Genomic DNA, 24005 nt, shown 5'->3' with positions numbered 1-24005 from the left:
CTCACTTAGGACTAACCACGTTTCAAGTGCCCAATAAACACATGTGACTGGTGGCTACAGTATTGGCAGCATAGTTCTAGATGGTTTAATTTTATTAACTCAACCTAAAAATATACCAATGTTTTTAAAGTTCATGTGACAGCCTAAATTCACCCTGAGCTGTAGTTGATAAAAATGCTTAAGTTAGTGTATCAGTTACTATCCTACATCCTATATTTTGACAACCAGATTTTTATAAAACACATGCTTAAATTTGCTCTAACCACCGTCAAGTTTAATCATGTCAACTCAGGTCAGCATTACTACATCTAGATTATCTATAATCTTGATTCTGTAGATTATCTGTAAATCAACTCTCCCTTCTAGCTTGCTCATTAAAAAGTATGATAAGTATGGTTTTAATTGTATTTTATTTATTTAAAACTCATTTAAGCATATGGAATAGAAAAAGGTCATGAAAATAATAAAGGCTTGTGATATATTCGTAAACCTCACACATAATATAAATTAATCACAGTTCTCTGGATATGGCCATTTGACACCACCTTCTAAGCCACCTAACTTCACTAGCACACAGCATAAACTCTGCAGTGATTTCCTGATGTATTATCTAAAGCCTTCATGCAATTCAGTTTCTTCATCTCAGCATCTGTGGTAGCCAAGACAGCAATCAGTGACTCTAATCTCTTGATTTCCATGGCCTAGTTAGTGTGCTCCCTTCCCACCTGGAATCACAGCTGCTCCTGTGTGACAAAGACACTATAGTGACAGTGATGGGTTATGAGTTTCAAGGCTAGATCAGAAAAGGCATTCAGACTCCACCGGGCTCCACTGGATCACCCTCTCTGGGGGAAGCCATATGCCATCCCACAAGGATACTGAAGTACCCCCTTTGGAGAGCCCACTTGGAGAAAAACTGAGGTTTTCAGCCAACAATTGGTAACAACCTGCCAGCATGTGAACGAGCCACTTTGGAAGTATATCCTCCAGCTCAGTCAAGCCTTCAGATGACTGCAGCCTCACAGTCTAGACCACAGTCCCACACTAGACCTCAAGTGGGACATGCACAGCCACTCTCTTCCAGAATTCCTGATTCACAGAATCCAAGATCACAGTAAATTACTCTTTTATGCCATGAAGTTTGGCATACATGCAGCATCGCGAGGTTACCAGAACAAGATCTTATCACTCAGCACTATAGTATTTTGCTTATACACTATTCCCAAATATGTTTTTTTCTATTACCATAAACAGATCCATTAAAAGAAAAAAAACAGTGATGTGTAAACAAGTAAGCTTAGGGTGTAACGAGTATGTTTTCTTTCATTTGATGAATTATAACACAGTAAATTATTAAAATCTCTATGAAACCTCACAATAGAGAAAAATGCTTAACTCAAATTCAACCTAATATTTCCCAAATATATGTGGACTCACTCTATTTTTTTTTATGTTATGCCTATTACTATTTTGTGGAACCCTATGTACAAAATGATTTTTTTGCCAACCAACACAACACAACTAAAAATAGATTATTTTATGGCTTTAGATATTTATCTGTAGGTAGTAAAAATAAATACCAGACATACCCAAGGACCTGCTGAACTAAAGAGTCCACTGACTTGATACAACTATATATGTAGGCACCTATTCTAAGAATGTCCTACATCTGCCTACATAAACATATGCAAATCTAAAGAAGCAAGCTGGGGTCTGCATCTAGCAGTTTTAGGTGAGAACAAGACATGCTTTCAATAGAAATCAACTACCTGTGAAAAGATACAAATGATGACTTCATTATGTTTTACTCTTAAAAGACTGCCTTGGGAAGTAACAATTTTTAGATATGTCTCACTAAATAACTCTGATGCCTAGAAACTTACTTGAACTCCACCGCTTGTTAATTCTACTCATTATTTCTAGTGTAATTTTACCAGAATAACTGAAGCAATTACTTGACATTGAAAGTATATATTTATTTTTAATAGGCATGCTTTCTCAATGACTTGAGCTAAGATATCTGCACTTAAAGTGGAGAATGAATATGAATCATTAAGCTTTCAGTGGGAAGATATCACAGATTCTCCTACTGGTAAATATTTTTGTAATTTATTTTTATTTCTTTACTTTAGAATAACCGTAAAAGTCTTGTAAAACGGCATCATGAACCAAAAGGGAACTTCAAATTCTTTCTATTCTTCACCATACCCAGTCAATAGTGATAGATTAGAGTGCTCTAAATAGCGAAGACATGAAGATGAATAAATTAATTATGATATAACCACATGAAATGATCGTAGAGCCATCAGAAATAACATTTTTGAAAAATATTTAAGGCAAAGGACAATGTTCATAGTGTAATGTGAAGAATAGTAAACTGTATTATACTGTTCTTATGATTTTTGACTATAAATGGAAAAACATATATACTAATGACAGTAAGTGAGACTTGGGTGAGATAAACCATTATATTAACAGTGGTTTTCTCTATAAGAGGTGGAGATAGGGATTACATTTGTCTCCTTTGTTTTTTTCAGTATTTTTGGATTCTCTAGAATAGACATAGAGTACTTTCAAAATGAAAAGAACAATGCTATTTCAGAGCATGTGGTTCAATTGCAGGTGATAAATTGATACAAACATTAATAGCTATCACAAAAAGGAAAAGTTGTAAATACTGGCTTCCAAACATGTTTCTCAAGTTTCCTTCCCGCCTTCCTTCCTTCCTTCTTTCCTTCCTTTTATACCCCCTCCTAGGGACTTTTGATTTTTTTGCTTTAACCAAGAAAAAAAAATCTAAAATTGATACTAACATATTTTTCATGACTTATTATCTCCCTTCGGGAAGAAGAAAGTTAAGTAGAGAGGCAGTTTAGCAGCAGCAGCAGCTACAAACAAGCAAAGGTACACATTCTATGGGAACCAGAAGGCAAGAGGATTTCAGGATGAACTCCAAGTCCCATATGTTTAAGTCCAGTCACTTTCCCACACTGTGCTTTCTGTGAGTTTATTATTAATAGGATTATTTGAAATATTAGCGCACCCCAAGTGTATGAAGCTTACAGTGTCTAGCTTAACAGGCTAGACAATCCCAGGACCAGATCATGTACTCCTACAGACTTCTTTAATATGTGTCTGTAATTCTAAAGCACTGAAGTATTAAGGCCCAGAATTTAATTAGATAATTCACTAGAGTACAGTTACTTTTTCAAGCGGTAGTGCATGCAGGATTCATTTTACAGCAATTACTTCTTAGTTAAAATAGATATTTATCATAAAAAGGATTTTGTCTACAGAGCTACAAACTAGTAGAGACCTAAACTGAAACAACTGCATCTGACTCCAGAGGATTAATAATACTGTTCCTTTGCAGAGCATCAAGTTTAGAGGACACAGACCAACACGACACATGCAGCCCAGGTGTAATTGATTTGTTCCCTCTACTAGACAATGTTTAAAAGATTCAGTCAACTTTCACTTTTGTATTTGGGAAAAGCTACCTCTTATGCAGATTTATGTCCCATTATGCATAAAGGACAGTTCTAATTCTGCTGAAACAGTAGTAAATTTAATTAGTTTCTGACCACAAACATAGGACATAATAAAAAAGAAGTTGATACTGTAAAGTAAATAATTTGTCCACTTAATGTGTATTTTAAATCCAAATGAGAACTCCATAAATGAAAATTACTTTAAAGAGAATTTTTAAAAAATTAGTTTCTACTTCATCTTTGTCTTTTTTTTTCTACAAACTTTTTATTAACAAAATTCAAAATACAATGGAATACAATATTTTGTAATTCAAGTCTACAAAGGAGAAGAATGGAGTTTTGGGGAGAGAATAACATTTCATATAATTGGAATCAAAGTCAGTGTGTCCTAACATTATAGTAGAAACGATTTCATCCTGCAAAGCTTTCCCTTGCTTTTTTGTAATACAGTGCACTGCATCTTTGTCTTTAAAAAAATGTTATACATCACTTTTTAAGAAGGGCATAAATGCAATTGTTAATTTCAATAGACCAATAATTCCAAATATATTGGGATAATATATAAAATAAAATAGTTTAATGACTAAATTCAAACTGTTTATATAACATAATTCAGAATAACAGAAAAATAATTTAGTTTGATATGAGAAATGTCAAAATACTAAATGAGAAATCTTCACCACAAATATTCTTATCATCAAGGTTTTATCATATCATGATTTTGTCATATTTTGGAATGCTTTTGTTCTTTAAAAATATTTTTAATTTTATGGCATTGAAAAGCAACCCACAATGATTTAGTTGGCAATTTTTGAGAAACAATTTCAAATAAACAGACACAAAAATAAAGTCTATTGCCTGTGTAGCCTGTATAGCCTAGAGAAATATAATAGAGTATTGAAAATAATATATGTAATACGTTTCATTTTTCTCCCCATTAATTAATTAAAATCCAGTTGATATGATTTCAAGTAAATGGGAAAATAATGTCAGAGTACAGAGTAAATCCATGAAGATATATATGAATTTTCTCAAAATGACAGTGTAATCAAAATATTGTGGAGCTAGAAAAATGGGATTGAGTCCCAGCTCTACACCTGTGAACTGGAGCCCTTGAGCAAGTTAGTTAACATCTCCAATTCCCCCTCCTCTATAAACTATGATGTCAATAGCCAAAGAGCAGGGACTTTGGGAGGTTTAAATTGACAATCATACTTCCCTTGGTAGATGCACTATTAGTACTCAACAAATGTTTTCTCCCTTTCATAGGATCCCTTTTTTTTGTTTGTTTATACAATATTTTATAGCAATATTTGTTGGAGGCTTTGTAGAAATATAGTTGCCATAGTGAGATACAGTTTTTTTTTATAGCTCTTATAAAGAATTTTTATTTGATGGCTTTTATTTATTTATTTATTTATTTATTTATTTATTTATTTTTTTTTTTTATTTCAGCTCATCATGGGGGTACATAAGTTTAGGTCATAGGATCCCTTTTTAAAATAGGTGCCAAAAGAGAAGCAGACTAGTGGATGGGAAAAGGAGTGATCGGAGAAATAATCCACATAATAATCTATTATTCAAGTACATGTAGATGTTTTTTACAGTCCAATCAACAGTAGAGTGGATAAATGGTGATATGTGCAATGGAATACTATATAGTAGTGAGAGTGAACAATCTTATACAAGTATTAAATCTATTACCCAAGTATTAAAAAACATGGATAAATTTTATAAATGTATTGTCGAGCAAAAGAGGGGCTATGCAAGAGTATCTATTATATGAATTTATTTACCTAATGTACAAAAACAGGCAAAACTAATCTTTACAGATGTAGACAGTGTTCTCCCTCCTGATGGGTAGCAATGGAGTAGAGCAACGTTTTGCTGCTTTATCTGGCTGACATTCCCAGGGCTCTGTTCAGTTCATAAAAATTCATCAGACTATTCTCATAATATGTACACGCTCCTGCATGTATGTTACACTTCCATAAAAAATTAAATAGGAATAATTTGACTTTAAATGCATATTTTGCTCCAAATTTTATGCATACCCCACTACGCCATCTGTAATTATAATATGACAGATCAAGAATTAACCTTGAAGGGTAAATTGGGCAAGACCAGTGTTCAAGGTCAGAAAGGAACAATTGGACATTAAATCCAGGAACAAATGATTGTGAAACATTAAAGAAGAAAATGGTAGATCGTCTTTCTTAAATGACATTTTCTCTAAATCTCTGCCCTATATATGGTTAGGTTCTGGTTGTTTAGCTTTATTCTCAGGTAGAGCTCTTGTGTTTTAACAAATTAGTTCCTCTGAATCACTGGTTCTAAGTCTTGAATGTGCATCAGACTCCCCTGGGGGGCTTGTCAAACCTCAGATTGCCTCACTCCTAGAATTTCTGTTTCCATGGCTTTGGGCTGGAACCAGAGAATCTGCATTTCTAATAAGTTCCCAGGCTATGATGATGCTATGCTGAGCCTGGACATTGCAACCCACTGTTTCAGAAGAAAAGTTTTCAATCCTGAATCATATTAGGCAAGTTTGCGAAGTCTCCTTAGCCTCTGTGTTTTCATCAATAAAATAAGAATAACACAAACTGCTCTTGAACGTTAAGAATTAAGGAGGTTGTAAGAATTAGGGTTGTACAAAAAAAAAGCCTTTGGCACAAAGTAGGTGTAGTATAAAAATGTTGTTATTTTTATTTTTATTTCTACTCTCTTTTTTTTCTGAAAAGTCTTTTTTTTTTCTGGAAAGTCTTCAACAGGTGGAAGAGACCCGTTCACTTAAATTCAGTGGTCTTCAACACAGGTTATACATTACAATCTCCTGGGGAGTTTTTAAAACTCTAAAGTTAGGGCTATACCCCAGACCAATTAAATCAGAGTTTCTGCAGGGAAGGATCTCTGCATTAATAATTTTTAAAACTCTCCGGGTGACTCTAATGTACAGCCAGGGTCGAGAATGACTGCTCTAGTTCCACAAACACAGACTAAGTAACATACAGAGCCCCAATAAGGAACCCATAGAAGTCAGCTGTTGATCAAAAAAACCACAATGAGAAACCACTTCATCATGCTAGAATAGCTATAATAAGAAAAATGGAAAATAAACATCATTGGTGAGGATATAGAAAAAATGGAACTCTTAATATATTGCTGGTGGTAATGTGAAATTGTGCAGCCACATTGGAAAACAGTTTGGTGGTTCCTCAAAAAATTAAACTTACAATTATATGACCCAGCAATTCTACTCCTCAATATATACCCTCAAAACACAAAACAGATACTTTAAAAATTCTTGTACATACACATTCATAGCAGCTCTATTCGTAATAGTCAAAAAATGGGAAAACCCCAAATGTTCATCAATAGATAAACAAATTGTGGTACACACATACAATGGAATATTATTCAACCATAAAAAGGAATGACATACTATACATGCTACAATGTGCAAAAATCTTGAAAACATGCTAAGTGAAAGAAGTTAGACAAAAAGATTACATAGAATATGATTTCATTTATAGGAAATATCCAAAATAGGTAAATACATAGAGACAGAAATCAGAATACTGATTGAGAGTGGGCAGAATGGGGAATGACTGGTTAATTGGCACAGTGTGTTCTGTAGGGTTGACTCAAGTATTTTGAAACTAGGTAGAGGTGGTGTTTATATACATTGTGAATGTACTAAATGTCACTGAATTATGAACTTTAACATAGTTAATTTTCTGTTATGTGAACTTCACTTCATTAAAGATATGTGCTATATCCTTTCATTCAAAAATTCTATGTCTGAAAATGCATCCCACTGAAATATTAAATTCAGGGAAAAAGGAATATATGAAAAATATTTTCAAAACCTTTTTAAACTGGAATATTAGCAACAACTAAGGTCCAATAATATGAAAATATGTAAGTTTTGGAAATCCAGCCTTTGAGCTTTTCTTGTTCAGACCTTCTGCCTTATGATGAAGATAAAGATGAAATCAAAGTGCAGGCCACTTCACTAGTGTGCAGCTATTTCTTCCCAATTGAAAAACCTTGGGTAAATTTCAAAATCCGTCTGATCCTGCATTTTCCAGCTTTTCTGAAAGTAGCTTTTCTCCTGTCTGAAATAGGGATAATAGCATATGCCTAACACAATGCTTAATATAGAATAATTCCTATATCCCTACTTTTATACATAAAGGGAAACGCAAGGAATAAAACACACCAAAATAATTTAAATGGTTGTGTTTGGGCGGTTAGATTTTGTATTACTGCTTTTTCTCATCTTTGTTAACGGACATTATAGCCATGTGCGTGCACGAGTGTGTGCAATAAACACACACACACACACACACACACACACACATAGAGCGATCATGGCATTTACTTACTCTGACACAATCAATGACCCCAAATTGCTATCTCAGTATAAACTGTATAGAAAAGAATGAGTTCTTCTGTAATTTGGGCTCAACCAAGTTTACAGGTTTGGTTTTTCCTTTCTGAATTGTCAACAATGGCCTACTTAGTCTGAACTGCCTGCTACCCCTCAAAGACTTAATGCTGCTTCCTTAAAGTTCCATGGTGTCTGCCCACCTGGAATGTTTTTCTATTCATCTCTACCTATCCGCTCCTCAAGGCCCAGCATATGCTTCCCTCTCCAACATGGTTACCTTGAGTGGAAATTTTCTCTATGCTTTGATATTACCACTCATATGATAGATACATCACTCACGCTGTACGCTGAGGATATAAATGCTTGTGTCATATTACCTCTACCTGATTGTAAGTTTCCTGAAGGAGAGAGTTCAATTTTATATGTGTATGCACAAACATCCCACATAATGTCTAACCCAGCAATTTGCACCTGGTAGATGATGAATAAATAAAATGAATAAAAGAATGAAGTGATATAAAATGATGAAACTTAGTTAGATCCTTTTTTATTTATTAAAATAGTAGCATCCTTTTACTTCCAGAGATTGTTCTGTCATAAAGTATCTTTATTTTTCCTTAAGGAAAGAAAAGATATGAGAATATGAAGATTGGTCCATAGGTAAATATTTTTGTTGTTAACTATCTTTTCATATGGTCTTGACAATTTGTCAAAATGTTAAAAGTTAACCTAGTTTTATACTCTATAGTCAATATTTTTTAAAGATAAACCTAAATTATAAAAATTTAGTATTTAAAAATATGATAAAAAGTATCTTCAGTTTCTGTGGTTGCAGTGCGGTCATTAATGATACTATCTGGGATGGTCTGACATAAAAATAGAGTTTTACTTTTCATGCATAGTTAACCAACTTCACTGAAAGCAAATACTAAAAATTGTTCTTCTAGATGGACATTGAATGACATGGATAGGGATGCAAAAGCTTTCAAGCTAATAACACTAGTATGTTTAATAATTGATTATCTTTTACTATTTTTAACTGATTTAACTTTCCACAAAGTGTTGAAAATTGTGTCAGATTTGCATAAAACTATAAATATGGAAACGGTTACTAAAATCTTTCTCACTTCTTTCCTTAACTTGTTTGAGGCAAAAGATGTCAAAGATTTTGCATAATTCATACATTTGATGAAGTAAGTTGAACCTGATTTTTCTAAAAATTAAATTTTATTTTAGGAAATTTTCTTTAATTACAGCTTTTTATAAATTAATATCTTTAATTTTGAGATAATTATAGACTCACATGTAGTTGTAAGAAATAATACTGGGAGATCTCATGTATGTTTTACCCAGTTTGCCCCAATGGTAATATCTTGCAAAACTCTAGTATAAGACAACAACCAGGATATTGACATTTATATAATCAAGATACAGAGCAATTCTATCTCCACTAAGATCACTCTTGTTGTTCTATAAAATAAAAAAAGTCACTCCCATTTCCCTCCTTTTCCCCTGGTAACTACTAATCTGTTCTCCATTTCCGTAATTTCGTCATTTCAGGAATGTTATATAAATGGGATCATACAAACAAGCATATTTTGGGACTGGCTTTTTTCATGCAGCATAATTCTGGAGATTCATCAAGGTTGCTGCGTACGTCAAAAGCTTGTTCCTTTTTATTGCTGAATATGTATTCCATGGTATCCATGTACCACAATTTGTTTAACCGTTCACTCACTGAAGAACATCTGGGTTGTTTCAGTTCTTGATTATTATAAATAAAGCTGCCATAAATATTTGTGTGCAGGTTTTTGTGTGGACATAAAGTTTTATTTCTCTGGGACAAATGCCTTAGAGCAATTGCCCAGCAAAGTGCAATTGCTGGGTCAGATGGCAGTTGGATGCTTAGTTTTTAAAGAAACCACCAAATATCTTCCAGAGTAGCTATAACATTATACATTCCCAACAGCAATGTATGGGCGATCCAGTTTCTCTGCATGTTTGCCATCATTTGGTGTTGTCACTGTTTTTCTCTTTTGTTTTTATTTAATTATAGCCATTCTGATAGATTTGTGGTCATATTTCATTGTGGTTTTAATTTAATTTAAATAAATATTTAACAGCTAATGATTTTGAAGTAGTTTCATGTGCACGTCTGCCATTTGTATATCTTCTTCAGTGCAATGTCTCTTCATGTCTGGGCCTACTTTCTGATTGATATGGTTATGTTTTATATTTGTTGTTTTAAACTGTTCAGTCTTAAGAATTCTTTATATATGAACTTTGGTCTTTTGTCATATATGTGAATTCCAAATATTTTCTTCTAGACTATAACTTGTGTTTTTATCCTCATAATGAAGTCTTTCACAGAGCAATAGTTTTTTTTTTTTCTTTTGTGGGCTGTGCTTTTGATAAACAGTTTAACTTTTCCACCACTTTAGCTCCCAAACATTTTCTATTTTTTTCTTAAAAGTTTTATACATTTACATTTTACATTTAAATTCATGACCCACTTTGGACTCCTATAAGGTGTGAGACTGAGACCCAACATGGTGTTTAGTTTTGTTGTAGGTTTTTTGTTTTGTTTTGGTTTTTGCCTATGTATATCCAATTACTCCAGCACCGTTCATTGAAAAGAGTATCTTTCCTCCATTAAATTGTTTTGCACTTTTGCCAAAAACCCATTAGGCCTATTTGTGAGGGTCTATTTCTGTGTTTTCTGTTTTTTCTCATTGACTCATGTGTCTATAACTCTGCCAGTTCCAGTCTTGATTACTATAGCTACTAAAACCTGATTTTTTAAAAAAATTCATGATCAGTTTAATATAACAGTCATTTCAAGCTTAAATTATTCAGATCAATAATGTTGTGCTAAAAACTTTTTAGGCTATTGTAACATTTTTCTTTATAAAGTCAATTATTTTTCTTACTATAGCATATGGTTTACAAAATCTCAATGAATAAAGATAACATAGAGCAAATGTTAAGGGAAAAGGCCAAAATATATAATAAGAAAAGATGCCTTTGATTATAATCTTCCTGTCTTTTTCAGTGTAAATCAATTATTTTAAATAAAAAAAAAACTCCTCTAAAAAATAAAGCACATGTGTATTCCAAAAGACTAAAACAATCAAATAGCAGGTCTTCTGAACTGTGAAATTCCATGTGTTCAAAGGCTTTCAAAGCATCATATGAGGCTTCCTGCCTTAAGTCCATAAATTTTTATTGTCCTTCTTCAAGCTCATAAACTTTCTTGAACGATTTCCAATCATTTATTCTTTACAGATACTAATCTGCTGAATTGCCTTTTCAACATTTACTTTGCTTTTTAGCCGTGTGAATTATATTTAAGTACAAAATACTCAACAACCACACATATTGCTCTAATTGTGCTTTGGAGCTAACATGGAATGTTGAAACACTAATTGCAATTAGAATACTTCATTCCTTCAGAATTAATTTCTCACCAGAATTTTCTACAACACCAAAGCGTACATTCAAATACCACCAAATAATCCATTGACCACAACCTGAATCAATGTTTTCACCAGTCTTTTCCCAATATACATTAGAGCTCAGGGCACAGCCAGTAGAAAAGTCCCTAACCTGTACATACAGGGAACACTCAAGTATGTATATCCTGAAGATTTCAGAATTCCCCATTTGTTGGATTTGCTAAAAGCTGCCACCTTCCCCTCTGAAAAGAGATGACTTAGATCAGCACAGGCACCCGACAAACTATCACAATTATTTGCTAGCCAGGTATGGAAGAAAGGACATTATCTACAACCCTCTCTTGTGCAAAGTAGTCTTCAGTGTCCTCCTGTAGTTACTAGACATGCCAGATTTTCCCTAGGTGAGTAGATGGCTAAGTTATGAGTTGTCACCACAATGCATTACAAGAAAAAGTTTTCTCAAAGATTACTCCTTTACCTGTTTGACATCATATGCCAGAAGAACATACTTTAAATCCGGTGAAACTGAATGTCTTGAGGCTTTGAAGGTTATCTAGGGGAAAAAAAAAAAAAAGAAAGTGTTATCTTAAAAGCTTAATAACATAGATTTTAACAGGAATTTGGATATATAAATATCAAAAAAGATCTCAATTCTCATAGCACTACAGAAATGGAATCCTCTTATTATCAACAAAAGACCATGAGATCTTCAGAAGAAAAGGGAGGGCTTTATTAATTTTCTATAGAAAAACTTGTGCATACTGGGGAGGAACAGCCTTCAGTACAAGTGAAAGCACGCTCACCAAAGAACAAAGTAGTGTTGGCTGAAAGAGGAAAAGTTTGCGGCCCGATTCTCAATCAGGTCCATTTATGCAAATGAAGGATTCAAACTTGTCCAGTTCTGATTGGTTAAAATAATTGAGCCCTGATTGGGTGGTTTCCAATCCCCAAACCACAAGTCTCTGTCAGATGTTTCTTTCAAACTGCTGGTGGAGCAGGGTCTGAGGGAGATTCTGGCACAGTTCATTTTAGCACTGACAACAGGAATTGGTTTGGCTTGATTGTAGAAAGGGAGGTCCAGGGACACTTTTACATCCTGCTGAGAACAGCATACTTGATTGCTCCCTCACCCAACTATGGTCACCTGGCTCTGTTTTAACTTTGAGCAGCTCAAATAGCCTTGGGGAGTCCATTGTGCTTTCAGCCAAAGGCATGCTTTACATTATATATACACATATGTATGCATGTATGTATGATTATTCAGATGGATATAAAAACTTAGAATGGTCATCTTAGACATTTCAGTAAGAAAAAATTGTTAATACATGTTTCTACATTTTATACCTTAAAGAGTATGTTAATATTTTTATTGTTAGGAAAAAAAGGTCAAAAGATCACTGAAAATTTTAAGTAAACAAAATGCTTTTATAGTTGCATGTGGTATTAAAATGAAAAGAAATATTGGCATTCTGTTTGTCATGATTTTCTGTTTCTGTGTTCTTACTGGTTGAGTATTTATAAATAAAGACTACACTTGCAATAAAGATTACTCTCTTTAAAAGAAACTCCCAGGTGAAACAGATTAAAACACTAATACATAACTGATTGTTCTATTTGATGTCAAACAACAACTACCCTGTACCTGACTGATTTTGAACCTGTAATCTAACAATTGAACAGACTTGGTGGCAGAAGGAATTTAAACTACACAACAAAAGAGAAATATGTTGAGGATGGAGAAATGATTTTATTTGAAATAGAGATATTTGTCTAATTCATATTTAAAGAGAGGGCAAACGAATTGATACATCAAAAACCTCCAAAATATATTTAAAAAATCCAAAATAAATTGCATCCGAATTTTAAGCAAATGAGATAATTTGCATGGTATTTGCATATAAATCTATACATAAATAATTTTGTGCACCTTATGGGAGGGTGGTTTCCACAAGATTCCTCTCTATGAAGAACAGAAAAGGGTGAAGTAAGAGTTGTTTTTTTTTTTTAACATAGGGACCCCAAAAACACAATGACTAGGATAGGTAACTCATACTAATCAACATTTGGAAGTTTGGGTGGAATAATAAAAAGTATTATTTGTTCTTTGTCCCTGTTTCCTGACACAGAGGTCCAGAAACCCTTGAAATCTCCTGAGGGATAAAAATGTCTTTTCTTATTCATAGCAAACTGCTTTCAACATGGTAAGTTTATGGTAAGGAGACAAAAGAGGACTTTTTGCACGGGGTGGGGTAGTTTATAGCTTCAGGGTGGGGCTGGTCATCAGATGACCCTCAACCCTGTGAATGTAAGGTTAGACTTGCAGCCCCATTCCAAGACTTAATAGAGACGAAGAGCTAAAGATTTTAGATTGAACCTCTAGCCAGTGATTTAATAAATCACACCTAAGTAATGAGGCCCTGATTAAAAAAATTATTCTGAATGTTGGCGAACACATCAATGTACTGGGAAGGTGATGTACCCTAACTCAAAGAAAAGCAGAAGTTCCTGAGCTCAGTACCCTTTTGGGCATCACCCTGTGTACCTCTTCATCTAGCTGTTTGTTCTCTTGTAGCCTTTACGATAAACTAATACTCATAAGTATAGCTGTTTCTGGAGCTCTGTGAGTTATTCTAAGGAATTATCCAACCTGAAGAGGGTAACAGGAACCTTCTCATTTGCAGCCAAGTTGGACAGAATGCAGGTGTCCTCAGAACTTGGGACTTGGAGCTGGCATCTGACGTGGAGGCAGTCTTGGGGAATTGAGCTTTTTCATCTGTGGGGTCTGCACTAATTCTTGGTAGTTAGTGTCAAAATTAAGGGATTTTGCCCTAAACTTGTAGGGTCTGCCCTAACTCCAGAGAGTTAGTATCAGAACTGAATTGAATAGTAGGACACCCAATTGGTATCAGAGAATTATTGTTGGAATGACATAATTTGTTAATCTCTGAGCCAGATATGCAAGAGGATGGAGTGGTCAGAAAGGAATACCATCTAACCGCAATGCTAAAATTTGGGGATTTTGCCAAAGATAAGAGTGTTCATGATAATAATTCATCTCAAGAATTTTCATTTTTATTTTTTAAAAGCTCCATTTCAATAATAACAAAAATAACAGCATTAACAACAATTGACACTAGCAACTACTATTGGTTAGTCATCTATCATGTGATCTGCAAGTTACTAAGAACTTTGCACTTATCAACAATCCTTAAGAGTCATCAGGGCAATAATGTGAGCTAAGTATCCTTATTTTCTCTCTTTCTCTGTGTCTCTCTCCTTAACTTATTGTGTATTACAATTTGATAGAAATTAATCTAGGGAGGATTTAAGGTAACATTGTAGACACAAGGTCGTCTCTCCCCACATTAGACTCTCAGGAAGTGTATTCTTAAAGAGATGGTTAAGGGGACAGTATCAGATGTTCTATTGTTATGTAAAAATTGGTTAAGAGGTAATGTCATCATGTGTGTCCTGTGGGTATTAGAAAACTCTAATATCACAGTTGTTAAACTTTTCTCAAGGTCACAGAGAAACACATAAGCAAGACAATTCAGGAGGTGCCTCTTTTCATAAGCCTCACGTTATCTCACCAGCAGGTTTTGGGTATTTTTTTTTTTTTTTTTTTTTTGGTAGAGTGCTTCTCTGAAGTCTGAATTATTTAACGGAAATCTCACCTCCCTCATCCGCATGCATCCCCATTTGATGTTCCTCACACAAATTAACTTCACGCTTTCACAGGTGCGTCTGTGCCTCCGGTAACAACATTTTAGTATCTTTTACAGTTCCTACAATTATCCAGTCTGGCACTTTATTAATTATCACTATACTGCCTCCAGCTTATGCAGCACACAAACTGGGAAACTTTCCAGATATCTTTTCAGGGGCCTAAACTGCTGAACCTTCTCTGAATTTAAAGAGTTGCGAGCAGGTTACTGATGCAGCAAACAAACTTCCTGATGATACACAAGCAGGAAATACATGTTGGCAGCTTAGTCAAGGGACCAAGGAATGCTAGAAATCTTAGGCCAGACCCTCTTAGTATAAGTCACTGATGTTATCATCTGTTGCACTGGGGGGATTAATTCTTCCTAGTAGCCACAGGAGACCCCTTAGTCAACATTATCCTAATTACAGACATTAAGTAGTTCCAGTTGAGTCTCAACTTGATATGGCTTCAAATTAGTGTTTTGGGAAGTTTATTATTGCCAATAATGTGATTATGTTACCTACATATTTAACAACTTAATTACCATTGAAATGAAAAAAATACAGATATGATTTCTACATGTGTTTATTCCCATTTTTCAGCAACAATGCCTACCAGTGCACTTTTTGACGGTCAATATGGTACGAAGGGCAATGAAATTAATGAATCCTGCCATATAGAAACTTTCCACTGAAGGAAGGCAAGGTAGGATAAACAAAGTAAAATGAATATGCAGGCAATTAACTAAACCAATTAAACCAAAAAGACAAGACATTTAATCAAGATGAGAAACAAATGCATGATTTCAGGTGATTTCAAGCAGCTTGGGAACATTTTGTTCTATGTCATGTGTGTGTCTCATTCAGTTCTACACATACTCATGCACTGAACATTCACTAGATGACAAGCACCATGGTAGACACTGAAGAAGCTACAAAGTTGGGAAATAAAGTCTGCTAGGGCCTTTTCCATCTGATACTGGGCAGGATAAGACAAACACCATGACTCTCTATAGCCGATAGTAGACCAGGGGTCCAAAACCCAAATGACTTAAATGACTAGGTATGCAGAGTAAGAATGAAGCTATCTGAGTAAGAAAAGTATCAAAGGAGTGATCAGGCTGTCTGTCTAGAAGGTACAATAGCTTCTCAGCCCTGGATAAATACTGCCTTGCAGGAAAGTGCACATATTGATGCTGATTCTCCAAATTTTTTCAAGAAAAGTTTGAAATCTAAATTTTAACTTATAATCTCATGACTTTTTAAATTGTAATTCAATCATTGTACATATATATGTGTGTGTGTGTGTGTGTGTGTGTGTGTGTGTGTGTGTGTGTGTGTGTATATATATATATATATAAAAGGGCCACATTCTGCCTAAGGGCTACCACTTTGCTAGTTTTTGGTAAAGTAATGATTGCCATAAGCATGGATGATAGGAAAGAAGACAATGCAATGAGGTATAAAGAACAGAATTGCATCCTTTTCGTAGATTTGGTAGTAATGTAAGTAAAAACTTCATGATCCAGTGTTTTCCAGTTAAATGCAATTATAGACTACATTGTGAGAGTAACCTTCACAAAATGCACAAGTAGCTTAAAACAATTCCCAGGAAGGTGGGGGACGGTGGCATGAATTACTGCTAATGTTAATAATGCATACATTATTATCAACATAAATATGGCAGAGATAATCACCGTTCTCATGAATGGCAAAATCTAAAGCCAAGGAAGCAGCAAAACCAGATTCAAATTTAGAGCTATTACCTTGGAAGTTGGGTAGAAAATGGGTTAGGTCTGCTTATATCTTGAGGTCATGAGATCTGCTAAGAAGCTCTCATGACAATCTAGACAAGCAATGCCATGAAGTTAAGGAGGAAGCAGAGGCAGTGAGAGAAGGGACATGTACAAGGGAGATTATGAATGAAAAAAAGAATCTAAGGATTAGATTTGAAGACTGAGAAAGAAGGAAGTATACAAAATGACTCTGGGTTTTCAAGTTTTTATCACTGGGTGAACTGTACTTTTGTAACATTATAACTTGGGGAAAAAAGAAAAAACATGCATATTCTGATGAAAATTTTATACATTCCAATTCCATATATGTCATGATTATATTCCCTAAAGGATAGCCTGTAGGAAATGCACAGGATTTGTGTATAAAAAGCCTAGAGTTTAAGAGAGATGCCTAAAATCATTTATACAGAGTATTAGATGTTCCATGCAAATGCATCACCTCTAAAGAAAAGTGACAAATCCCCTCAAATGACATGTTCTATCTGGGGTGGATCAGTAAAATGCAGTTATTATGAGTATTATTTACTATTACTTTTATTCTTTAAATGTGAATATTTTCTCCCTCCTATAAGTTTGTTCAACCTGCTCCACCTGTTATAATACCTTCACTTTTCCCTTTTTCCTATTCAAATTATATTTCTCTAAAATATCATTCCAATCCTTCTCCTTTAAGCCTTCCCTGTCCTTCTTAGCTCAAGTGATTCATCTGACCTCACATGTATATAATTATATGTGCAGTTCATCTAACAATTGATCACTGTTTCTTGATTGCTCTTCCAGGTTGTTTAGAACTGCAATTTACATCTTTTATTGCCACAGTAATGTCCCTATTAAGAGGCTCCATTGCAATGATTCAGCTTTGTCAGAAACATTATAACTGGAGGTAGAAATGAGATAATGATGGTGTTCCAAGATGTCAGATATTAAAGATCATGGCAAGAAATCATTAAACACAAACTTAAATGTCAGATGTGCCAGAAAATATAAAATATTCATTTGTGTGGCTCGAGGCTGAGAAAAGACTGAACAAGATGAGAATAAGAGATGTGGTTAAAATTAACACAAGTTGGGATGGAGGACTTGGTTGCCTTGAAATTGAGAAATGACGGTAAAGCAGGAGCTGTGCAGTTGAGATGAGCATTGTTCTTGATCTTGGAACAAGCTGGTGGTAAAACTATCTATAGGCATCTCTGTTTGCAAAAAAATCCTGATTCAGGAACTTCAGCTGAATAATCCTGAAAGTATAAATGGGTACATCTTTAACAGCTAGAGAATGATGAAAACAAGGATGTAGGTCTTCATAGATCCTATGGTCCTTTCCGTAATCTCTCAAACTCCACCCCATCAAATTCCCTTAACACATATACATACACACACACCATTTATGTATAATTTATTTAGGGTACATCCTCCCTCACTAGCCAGTCTCATTATTAGTTTATTGATACCTGACAAAAATGTTTAGGAAAGTCATGTCTCATTCTAGAAAAATAAAATACGAATTTTTAAACATGTTATATATTAGGAATATTTTTTCCTAATAAATTCCTTCACAGTGCAGTCTATACATGATTAAATTACCTGGCTTGAGCATGAGGAAGGGTTTTAAAAAGCCAGTTGGCCTTAGGAGGATGGCAGGAGGGAGAAGGGTTACTATTGACTTGAAAATAAGAAAAGGGACATTAAGAGAAGCTGGAAAGGCAGCAGTCCATGGAATGATGTCAATGCTGGGCTCTTTTTCACTGCCTGGCTTCAAATGAGAGGAACAGAAAAAAAGAAAATAGGTTTTTTTTTTTCTTTTAGCTCTAAACAAAGCTGTCTTTTGTTCTCTATAGTTATAACTGTATGTATGAAGAAAATTTTTAAATAAAATCTTTTATTGTATATTTTTTCATGTTCTCATTTCTTAGCTACCTAACCAAGTAGTATAGTGCTTAAATTATATTTCTTTTGTGATACTCACAACATCTATGTTGTGTAAGTATAATCAATGGTTTCTCTCTATATATATATTTTTGGTACCATGCCTTTTATTGATACTGGAATATTTTATAAAACAATTCAATGCAGAAAATGCCATGGTTCAATGAAGTACTTTTTAAGACTATTGAATCAGTACCTACTAATCCATGTAGACTACCTCACACATATCTTTATTGCTCAATAAATGTAAACAGCTAAAATAATATTCTATTGATTTATATCATAGGCCATACACTAAAACATTTAAAAACAATTTTTAACAGAAGGTAAAAATTAATGGTCACTGAATTCTATTAATAACCCCCCCAAAAAAAAACAGAGCACACAAGGTGACTTTGAAAAGAATGCCAGTATTTCTCCACCCAAAACTCAATAAATTAGAAAAGATATGGCTGAAAAAAAGAAAGAAAGGGATCTTGTAACTTGCATATTTATGCAAATTATTTCTTTGAAGTTCAGTTTGTGCTGGTCTAATGACTCTTCAAATTGTCTTAGTGCTGTCTAATCATCATATTTCAAATAAATGCTTTTCTTAAATCATGGTGTTACATTCAAGTACTGCTGCATTAAAGATACAAGATAGAGAAAGAAAGCAAAAGCTATAGAAGTCCTAAAAAATATCACATAAGAATTTCTGGATAAGTTTTCCTTACCATGGCCTTATGCAATGTGTCTGATATGTTTATAAAATAAGACAGATGGACTACAGTTGTCCAATAGCAAATTACTTAAATTCATTCTTATAATATTCCATCAGGCAGATTTTAGAGAGTATGATTACATAAATGTAAATAATATAGTTATTTTATAATATGATATGCACATTTCAAGTGTTTCAGTTAGTAATATGATTTCATTTCTGGTAGTGACAAAGAGATGGCTACCAAAAGCTTTTCAATTCCTGTGTTCATAAAATAAAGGGAAGCTATAATGTAAAATATTGATTTGATTAAAAAATTAAAAATTTTTTATCCTGGCTGAATTTTCTTTTTTAAATGAGATAGAACTGGAGAACAATAGTACTTTGAAGAGTAAATTCTTGACAGATGGTCAATTTTTCCTATGGTTCAAAGGATCTTAAACTTGCTATAACATTGTTAATTGAGTACTATAATTAATAACTCCAAATAACAGGAGAAATCATAGGTTACTAATTAAAAATAGTATTTACTTGTGGCAGATTTCATATATTCTTAACTATTCCTCAATGCTATCATATGTGATATTGCTATAGTTTGAATGTTTGATGCCTCCAAACTTATGTTGAAATTTGATCTCCAATGTTGGAGGTGGAACCTCACGAAAAGTGTTTGGTTCATGGGGTCAGATCCCTCATGAATGGCTTGGTGCCATTCTCTTGGTAGTGATTTACTGAATGCATTAGTTTCCAAAAGAGCTGCCTATTAAAAAGAGCCTGGCATCTCCCCTCTCTCTTTCTTCCTCTCTCACCAAGTGATCTCTGCACATGCCTACTCCCCTTTGTTTTCCACCATGAATGGAACCTTCCTGAAGCCCTTACCTGATGCAGATGCTGGTGACATGCTTCTTGTACAGCCTATAGAACTGTGAACCAAATAAACTTCTTTATAAATTACCCAGCCTCAAGCATTCCTTTATAGCAACACAAAACAAATATAGATATTTACTTGTTCTTTTCCATTTTCTGTCTTGAATTGGATTAATCATAACTTTTGCCTCTTAACTTGTTATTCATGATAAATTTAGCAAATAAAAATACAAGATGCCCAATTAAATTTGAGAATCAGATAAGCAACAGTTATATTATGATATATAAAAAGAATGGCAAATCATATAACCATGAAAATTACATGAAAAGAATGGGATAACCTATAGTCATAAAAAAACGAATTATAGCTAAATGCAAATGTCTATGAATCAGTAACAGAATGCTGAATGTTAAAGGAAAATATAAGGAGATCATGCACTGCCTGATGCTTCTTTTAAAAGCTCAAAATCAACCAAGATTAAATAATACATCATGTAGGCGAACATATATTTGTAGCAAGGCAAACTGAGTTAGACATTCGCCAGACTCCCAGGGAAATAAAAATAATTTACATAGTGAATGAGTTTAAAAGTTGAGTTGTCACTTTACTAAACTTTCACTTGAATGCTCCAAAGTTGAATGATGTTCATTATTGTCAATTTTCTCAGAAAAGTCCATTAATAGCTGTTAAGCACAGCTTAAAGTTGAGGAGACGAGCAGTTATTCACAGCTGTGGCTCAACAGACCTTCCTGTTATTGTTTCTTGATCTATATGTGCAATTGTTTTCTTATGGTACATACCCAGGGAGGAATTTGTGGGTTGTAGGGCATGTGAATGTTCTACATCACAAAATAATGACAAACTGTTACCCAAAGTAAAAACACAAATTATACTCCTTCTATCAATGAGTAATAAGCTCCGCTATTAAATATTTTCCATTCTTTCTAACACTGGGTAATATTAAGGTTAAACCGTGCAAGTAAGATAGGTACAAAATACTGTCTCTTTGTTGATAAATATTTCTGTTTATAAATTATGTTAAGATCTTTTTGTTTATGAACAATACATTTTTTGGTGAGAAGTATATTTATACCTTTTGTTCATTTTTTAATTGATTTGGAAGCATTTTATATTAATTACATTAACATTTTCAGTGTTAACTAATGCTTTTCACCATACTTTATCATTTACAACTTAGCATATTGGTTGCATATATGCTAAAATATCTGTGTTCTCTAACTGTAACATGAGATTATAATAGACACAGGATACAAACAACAAAAAATATAAGGATATGGCCAGGCATGGTGGCTCATGCCTGTAATCCCAGAACTTTGGGAGGCTGAGGCAGGACAATTGCTTGAGCCAGGAGTTTGAGACCAGCCTGGGCAATGTAGTGAGACCTTGTCTCTATAAAATATAAAAAATTAGCCAGGGGTAGTGGCACGTGCCTATAGCCCCAGCTACTTGAGAGGCTGAAGCAGGAAGATCTCTTGAGCCCAGGAGTTTGAGGTTGCTGTGAGCTATGAGTGTGCCACTGCACTCCAGCCCAGGCAACAGGATGAGACCCTGCCTCTAAAAAATAATAATAATAATGAGGATATGACAAGTGAGAAGATTCTAAATATGCAATTCACTTGAAAAAACAAAGAATAACAAGGCTCAGGTTTTCAGCTTTGAACATCAATATTTCTTGAATATGTGACCAAATGGAATATCACACCTCATGCTCTGGATTCATAATAATAAATTGATTTGCTGCTTCTTGATCATTTGTCAGTATCCATTTGGTAAACAGAGATATCATAAATGACCCTTGTCTGCCAAAGCAAAGAGCAATAGTAAAGGAAAAGAGTAATATTAGGTTTACTTCCCTGGTGATGAGAATTTTCTGCTTACTTGCGGAAAGAAAGAGAACCTATGCAATCAAGTCAAATCCAGCAGAATGACAATAAAGAACAATTGGGTACTGCCTCCAGATTCAATGTCTTGAGCCAAATTCCCTGCTTTGAAGTAGAACAAGTTTCTCTTTTCTTGTCTCACAGTCCCAGTTGCCTGCATTGGTGGTCTCCTCAACCTGCACTTAGCAGCTAAATTAAATATTCACCAGCTGAGTTGACATTTACTTGCATTTTAATAATGCAAAGCCAAAAGTCATTTTTTTCTATTGTCCACTTTCTCAGAAATGTTCATTGATAGTTGCAATCTTTTTTGAAACATACTGAATACTAAGATCAGTCTCTTTCCTTCATATTTTAAAATGTCCATATAGGGGTTGGATTAATTCTAATGCTTGATGAAGGTGTTCAGTTTGCATGGTTTTTTAATATTAACTTTGTTTCATTTGGAAAATTGAAGGAAATTTGAGGGGTTAACATTTCCAAGCCTATGGGGCAGATGATTCCTCTAACTTTTATTGAACAGGTAGTTATAGCTGAATAAGTTCATTATAAAAATTGTCACGCAAGTTTTCTTTTTGTTTCTCCTTCTCTTTCATTCGTTCATTTTTTCAGACTAGTTAATAACAGACACAGGTCTACTAAAAGGTTCGAAATCCAGAACAGTTTTTCACCATATTTTCTAAATGCTGATGAATGAATAATTCCAATGAGATTCAGGATAAGTAAAAATATCTAAAGAAAAAAAATGTCACTGCACATGAGTATCATTTGCAAAGTCCCAATTTGAAAGGCTTATACAAAGAAACTCATATACACAAAAGAATCAAACCAATTGACAATGCATATATGAAAAAGATGATGCTTAACCTTTCTCATAATTAAATAACTGCAAATCAATATAACAATTAAATGCTATTTTTCATCAGCCAAATTGATAATAATTAAGATATATGACAATACCCGATGATAACAAGAGTAGACTAACAGGTAAGTAATTACACCATATACTATTGGTGGATGTGAATACTGCAATTTGATACTACCTAATACAATTCAAATTGACCTTTCCTTTGATTCACCAGTACTACTGGTATGATTTTAGCCTACAAATATATTTGAAACATGGCTGTCAAGGTTTTTTTGTTTTGTTTTGTTTTTCAGCAGTTGTGTAATAGGAAAATAATTAAACAAAATGTACAAGAAAATTCTATGTAACCATTAAATTACATTAGAAAAAAAATAACAGGGTTCATACAAAAAGATCTTCAAGTTACATTATTAAGTGGATGAAAAGTATAAATCGTTCATACTGTTGAAATTAAATATACTGTACACAAACATACTCACACACTTACATACACACATTCACATACATGTATTTATGAGTTCATTTATTTTAGAATGTTATATAGTTTACACAGAGTTTGAAGACATATACAGACATATTTGTGGAGAATTTTTTTATAGATACAAATATTTACATGGCTACCTTCAAAAAGGGGTACTGAGTGATGAGAAGAGAATTTTTTTTCAATATATATACATCTGGGCAAGTTCTAATAGAACTTTCTGTGATGATGGGGATGTTTTATATCTACATTGTCCAGTGTGGTAGCTGCTGGTTTTATTTGGCTATTGAACACTTGAAATGTGGCTGGTGTGACTGAGGATAGAATTTTTAATTTTATATGATTTTAATCAATTTAAAAATAAAGTTACATAGTTCCATGTAGCTAGTGGATAGCACAATATGATATTTATATTTTCTAACAT

At 33.8% G+C, this 24005-nt stretch overlaps 1 protein-coding gene across 4 annotated transcripts in view; it reads right to left on the bottom strand.

The window, feature by feature from the left end:
• The window catches only part of DPP10 (dipeptidyl peptidase like 10), a 1316731-nt gene that overhangs the window by 307286 nt on the left and 985440 nt on the right, over positions 1-24005 (bottom strand). For all 4 annotated transcript variants that reach the window (XM_045558744.1, XM_045558743.1, XM_045558745.1 and 1 more), the window contains exon 5: positions 11818-11892. In XM_045558744.1, coding sequence (XP_045414700.1) covers positions 11818-11892 — 75 coding nt within the window. The remainder of the gene's footprint in view (positions 1-11817; positions 11893-24005) is intronic.

The sequence above is a fragment of the Lemur catta genome, chromosome 8, assembly GCF_020740605.2.
Source record: "Lemur catta isolate mLemCat1 chromosome 8, mLemCat1.pri, whole genome shotgun sequence".
Lineage (NCBI taxonomy): Eukaryota > Metazoa > Chordata > Mammalia > Primates > Lemuridae > Lemur > Lemur catta.
Note: the sequence above shows the minus strand (reverse complement) of the source record. Positions and strands in the feature narration are given on the sequence as shown.